This window comes from Vicia villosa, linkage group LG2 (assembly GCF_029867415.1).
Source record: "Vicia villosa cultivar HV-30 ecotype Madison, WI linkage group LG2, Vvil1.0, whole genome shotgun sequence".
Lineage (NCBI taxonomy): Eukaryota > Viridiplantae > Streptophyta > Magnoliopsida > Fabales > Fabaceae > Vicia > Vicia villosa.
The window spans coordinates 152,813,280-152,820,012 of NC_081181.1; the positions used below are offsets into that span (position 1 = coordinate 152,813,280).

The 6,733-nt window shown below is 37.0% G+C and overlaps 1 protein-coding gene across 1 annotated transcript; it reads left to right on the top strand.

Moving 5' to 3' along the window:
- Positions 1 to 2,723: 2,723 nt before the first annotated feature.
- Positions 2,724 to 6,290, top strand: LOC131652512 (pentatricopeptide repeat-containing protein At4g20770). The gene has a single exon (XM_058922374.1). It carries the CDS (start codon positions 2,785 to 2,787, stop codon positions 5,104 to 5,106), a length of 2,322 nt encoding a protein of 773 aa, XP_058778357.1. The 5' UTR covers positions 2,724 to 2,784; the 3' UTR covers positions 5,107 to 6,290.
- Positions 6,291 to 6,733: the final 443 nt, after the last annotated feature.

A 6,733-nucleotide genomic window follows, 5' to 3' on the forward strand; every position in this document is an offset into this window, starting at 1 on the left:
TAAAGAGGTATCTCAACTCTGAAAATTTGTGTGGCGGATTCTTTTCTTGTGTTGATAAACGCAAAAACCTCATCAGGTAAATCTTTAAAGGCTTTCTGAATACTATTGAGAGGTTTGCTTAGTTCATAGGCTTTTGTATGCAAATCCGGTGCATAATTATATGTTGATTTTGTATGATTTCAGTTCAGATGAAACAGTTTGTGTTTGTATGCTTAGAATGCACCATTAGGATGTATATGGCCTAAGGTTTGTTTGGATGCCGTTGTGGAATGTTCTGGTCAAGTTTCTTAGATCTAGGGTTTTACTCTTGACCACGGTTAATACGTTAGAGGGAGAGTTGATGAAAACAAGCATCGGATTCGTGCTCAGCACGAAAATCCGAGTGGAACAGTGGCAGATTTATGGATTTCTGGGCGGTTTGAGTTGCTTCCGGCGAAGGTATTGATCGGAGAAGATGACCGGAGCGTAGCTCCGGCATCTGAGTTCACTTTCATTTAGTTCTAGGGTTTGCTCGCGTGGCACATGGCTATTGGTAAGCTTCTCCCATTTTCTTGGACGCAGTTTTTCTTTTTATTTTACTTGCAATTGATTGGATGCTTACGTGTCATTTTATGGTTGGCTCTGGTCGTCATTTTTGTCCTACTATACTTAAAACTCATTTGACCAATTGAGTCATGTTTATATCTCTGCATGTCACGTTTAAGTACAAAAAAAAACCATATAATAAAAAAAATAAAATGCATGCTGATAATAAAGTGGAATGGTGAAATGGTGGTGTTGGGTTGCGATTTACATGGGCCTTGCGAATTCCTTCTTGCACCACCAGATTCTGGGCCCATGCGCCATATAACAAGATTTCACTTCATTTGCCTTTTGCTAATTCACCCCCCATGTTGGTAATGGAAATATAAATTTTTTCTTTTTCTTTTATTCTTTTTGCATTAATTGATTTTTTGCTGGGATAAAAACATGTTTTAACCAATTAGATTTTGTGGAGTAAATAATCTTTTTTGTTTAGTTTTTTTAATTGTTGTTTTTGCTTTTTTCTCTTAATTGTTGATTGGTTGATAATAATAAAAATAAATAGTCTTTTGGTTTTAATTTTTATAAATAGTTCTAAACATGATAAAAATATAAAATTGCTTGTGGATACTCTCATGGTTAGTTTAGATTTTAATCCTCTCTTTTTGTGAATATTTTCTATATTTGTGAAATACCAAAAATGCCCTTAGGTGTTTAAACAACCCTCTTTTTAGTTAATTCCCTTTAGATTTTAGTTTAGATCTTAAATTAGAATTAGAATAACACTAAGTTTAGAAATATAGGTTAGTCCCCCTCTTTCTTTTTTTTTTTTTTCTTTTCAACTTTAATCCATCTAATAAATACTTGAAATAAAATCCCTCTAAAAAATACAAAGAAAACACTTAAAACATTAATAAACAAAGTGAAAATTTTAAAAAAGGGAATGGAAGCTTGAACATCCCTTGCTTTAGGGAATGTTCGAGTGCTTGGATCTCCCTTGCTTTAGGGTTCCATTCAGGCGTAAGTTCCCAAATTCTAAAAAACACAAACCATAGAGTAACTCGAGTTTCCCTTGCTTTAGGGATTTCCTCGAAACGCTCAAACTCTCTTCTATCTCTCGCCCTTGTGGCATTCTTAAGAACATGTTGAATCCATTCCAGAACTAGGCGTATAAGTCTCCAAAGGTCGAGCATCGTGGAGTGCGACTTTAACCTCTGTTCACCTAAAAAACACAAAAACATAGAAAATATAGAGCCGAACTACGGTCGCTCTGATTCCTTGTAAGGGATACGTAGGCATTGGGTCGCGGGGCCTAAGCGAGCACACTTGTAAATAATTCCTTCTTTTCCCCGTATTTTCTTTTGCATTCATTTCGCATTTAGGTTTAGATATTAGATACCCCCTTTAGATAGAAACAAACATAGGTGGATACCATCGAGTACGATGGGCGTGAGGGGTGCTAGCACCTTCCCCTTGCGTAACTGACTCCCGTACCCTGTTCTCTGGTCGAAAGACCTTGTTCTTATTCGAGTTAGGTTTCCTGGTATTCCTTTCCCTTATGGGATAAATATATTGGTGGTGACTCTGATCCATTTTTCGCGGTAAAAAATATTCTTTAAAAAAAAAACAAAAAATAAAAAAATATATATATATATATATGTACATAGGCGCCACCCTAGGTGGCTAAAAATGAAAAAATGTACATTGATGCCACCCTGGGTGGCGCATAGGTTAGGGAGTTTTGGTCATTGGCGCCACCTGAGGTGGCTCCTATGTGGAGACCACCTCTGAAACCTGATCATACAGGTAATTTTTCCGAAAAGATGGTTTTTGGTGTAAATAAATTATTAAATATGGTTATTTGGATTTTTTTTCTCCTATGTACACCATAACTGTATATGTCAACTTAAGTATTGCCCAGCTTTCAATGCATAGAAAATAATAAAATACTCCCTCTGGTCTCATTTATAAGCAAAAATTTAATTTTTAGATTCATTCAACAATCAATGTATTTAGTCTATTATTAGACTAAATACATTGATTGTTGAATGAATCTAAAAATTAAATGTTTGCTTATAATTGAGACCGGAGGGAGTAATAAAAATGTATAGCATACTGTATCTATTTACGGTGTAGATGTCAAATTATGGTGTACATATATCATTTCTCTATAGTTATCATTTCTCTATAGTTATAGATAACCTTATGTTGGCTTATTATCTCTATTAAGATAATTTTCTTTGGAAGGTGTTGTGATTTTTGATGGAAGTCAAGAGTTTGAATTTGTTGAACCTACTGCAATCTTGCATAACCAACAAATCTTTATCATCCGCCAAAATCATCCACGCTCGAATCTTCCGCTTAATCCTTTTCTCCGACACTTTTCTCTCCAACCACCTCATCGAACTATATTCCAAGTGCAATGACATCACTTCCGCACACCACGTGTTCGACAAAATTCCCCATAAAAACATCTTCTCCTATAACGCCATCTTGTCCGCTTATTGCAAATCCAACAATTTGCAAAACGCCTGTCGTTTATTCCTTCAAATGCCAGAAAGAAACACGGTGTCGTTGAACACTATAATCACAAGCATGGTTCGAAATGGATATGAAAGACAGGCACTTGATACTTATGATTCAATGATGGTACATGACTCTGTTAAGCCTTCTCATATAACGTTTGCTACTGTTTTTAGTGCTTGTGGTGGTTTGTTAGATGCAAATTGTGGTAGAAGGAATCATGGGTTTGTGGTTAAAATTGGTCTTGATAGTAATATTTATGTGGTTAATGCTCTTTTGAGTATGTATTCTAAGTGTGGCTTAAATGTGGATGCTTTTCGTGTTTTTGAGGATATTCCTGAACCTAATGAGGTTACTTTTACTACAATTATGGGTGGGTTATCGCAAACAAATCAAGTGGTGGAAGCTTTGGAGTTGTTTAGACTCATGTTGAGAAAAGGGATTCGTGTTGATTCGGTTTCCTTGTCTACCATCTTGGGTATTTGTGTGAAAGGAGTATCTTTTGATGTATGTGATGATGATGGTCGTGGTTTTTCGACTAATGCACAAGGAAAACAGATTCATACTCTCGCGATTAAAGTTGGGTTTGAGAGAGACCTTCATTTGTGCAATTCTTTGCTTGATATGTATGCTAAAACCGGGGATATGGATGGTGCTGAAAATGTTTTTGTTAATTTGGATAAGCATAATGTTGTTTCTTGGAATATAATGATATCTGGGTATGGGAACAAATGCGATAGTGAGAAAGCGGTTGAGTGTTTTCAGAGGATGCAGTGTTGTGGATATGAACCAGATGATGTTACTTATATTAATATGTTGACAGCGTGTGTTAAATCTGGGGATGTTAAAATTGGGCGTCAAATATTTGACTGTATGTCGTGCCCGAGTTTGATTTCATGGAATGCCATACTTTCTGGCTATAACCAGAGTGCAGATCATGGAGAGGCAGTTGAACTGTTTAGAAAGATGCAGTTTCAGTGGCAGCACCCTGATAGGACAACTTTGGCTATTATTCTCAGTTCATGTGCTGAATTGGGACTTCTTGAGGCTGGGAAACAGGCTCACGCAGTTTCCCAGAAGCTTGGATTTTATGATGATGTGTATGTTGCCAGTAGCCTTATTAATGTGTACTCAAAATGTGGGAAAATGGAGTTGTCTAAGCATGTCTTCAGTAAACTTTCTGAACAAGATGTTGTTTGTTGGAACTCAATGATAGCAGGGTTCTCAACCAATTCTCTTGAACAAGATGCTTTGGCTTTTTTTAAGCAGATGAGACAATTTGGTTTCTTTCCTTCTGAGTTTTCTTTTGCTACCATAGCTAGCTCTTGTGCGAAGCTTTCGTCTTTGTTTCAAGGACAACAAGTCCATGCTCAGATCATAAAAGATGGTTATGTAGATAATGTATTTGTGGGGAGTTCTCTTGCAGAAATGTATTGTAAATGTGGGGATGTAGTTGCAGCCAGATGTTATTTTGATATGATGCCAAGTAAAAATATTGTTACTTGGAATGAAATGATACACGGTTATGCACAGAATGGATACGGTCACGAGGCTGTATGCCTTTATAAGGAGATGATTTCATGTGGCGAAAAACCTGATGATATTACATTTATTGCTGTTTTAACTGCTTGTAGCCACTCAGCATTGGTCGATGAAGGGGTTGAAATATTCAACGCAATGCTACAAAAATTCGAAGTGGTGCCAAAGTTGGATCATTATACATGCATCATAGATTGTCTGGGACGAGCAGGGAGGTTTCATGAAGTAGAAGTCATTCTAGATACCATGCCGTATAAAGATGACACAATTGTATGGGAGGTTGTATTAAGCTCATGCCGTGTTCATGGTAACTTGAGCTTAGCAAAAAGAGCAGCTGAGGAACTCTATCGACTGGACCCACGAAATTCTGCGCCTTATGTGCTTCTTGCCAACATGTATTCTTCTATGGGAAGATGGGATGATGCACAAGTTGTTAGAGATTTGATGAGTGATAACCAAATACATAAGGACCCTGGTTATAGCAGGAGCGAGTTCAAGTATGATGTGCAAAGCACTCTGTAGATAAAATCAATTCTACAAGACCTCATGAATTACAACAACAGGAGTTCTAGTTGTGGATTCAAACTACCTCCAAGCTAGTAACGGTCATTTCACTGCTCTTAATTTCTTTAACTCCTTGAAGATGGTTAATGACCCGACAACACTTTGATTATCGGTGGTAATCCAACTCATTGACTGATTACTAAACTGTAGTTTCATGCATCGTCGTCTTTTTGAGGCCGAGCCGAATAGAGTAGTTTCATGAATTAGAAGTCATTATATATTATGGGAGGCTGTGTTATAATCATGCTAACTTGAGCTCAGCAAAAAGAGAAGATGAGCCACTCTATCAACTAGACTAACATGATTTTGCACCATATGTGCTTCTTGCCAACTTGTATTCTTCTTTGAGAAATTTGGATGGTGCACAATTTGTTAGTATGTATGAGTGATAACCAGTTCTATGGGATTCCCTCACTATTGCAGGAGTAAGTGCATGCAAAGTATTATGTAAAACAAACAATAATCTTTTATTGGTTGGCAAAAACTCAACTGTACAGAGCTCAATTATAAAAAAATCGCATTAATACTGGTCGGAAATCTTACACCGTCTCTGCTGAGAACTTAATTTCTACAACAGTTGCTCTACTTGTGAGGGAAACTACCCCAAGTTAATACTGGTCGGAAAAACAACTTTTAGAATTTTGAAGAATTAAATGTACAATATTTAAGACAATATTTATAGATTTAATCTCTTAACATGTGACTTGCCCTTAAAGTAATTGGAAATTTTCATGCAACACTTGCTACCATTGAAGAAATTACTGCGGGGACAATATAAAAAGGCAGAGTCTTGAAATTACCAGGTCACCCTTTTAGGGGAGTAATTACAAGGCTCCTGTATTATTGCTGATTTGGCTCATTTCACGTGTCAAGTATTTTCTTATGCAGGCATTTGAATTTAACATAGTTGATGGACAGGCCCGCGCATACACGTATTATGTTCAAGAACAAAATGATGATCAACAGGATATAAATGATTGTTGCGATGTGATGAAGCTAGATTTCTATACGGTGGGTGAAACCATCATGTAAGATTAGCACTCCAATGCTCAAGTGAGTGAGGAAGAATGAATAGTGAACTTTCAAATAGGAGTGAAATCATATCTAAAATGGTGCGTTAACTCTGTTTTTATAAGAGAGTTTGTTGGTAACTGAAATATGAAATTGAGTGTGGAATGCGAATGGCCGCAGGATAGATTTGACAATGGTGAATGAATTTTTAGATGGATTAGTGTGGAACGACTTAACAGTATACATTTTGTCTTTGTCATGCTTTGTGTTCTCTTAATATTGAGTCTCGCGTTCTACTGGGTCTTGGCGAGTGGTAAAAAACAGTTGCCCCTAAGTCCTTATCATTTGTCATGAAGGGTAATGACTTTGCAGTAACTATCATGCATGTCCATAGAGGTCATCAATAGAAGAAGTCTTATGAGACGTCGAAGATCCTGGGAAGAAGCGGTTGTGGGACAATACTCATGTGTGGCGCTTTAAAAGGCAAGTAATGACTGACACATGCTTTCTACCCTTGTTAGTTCTCCACATGATTACCCTATTGGTGTTAGAGTGCCAATCCAACAACCATAGG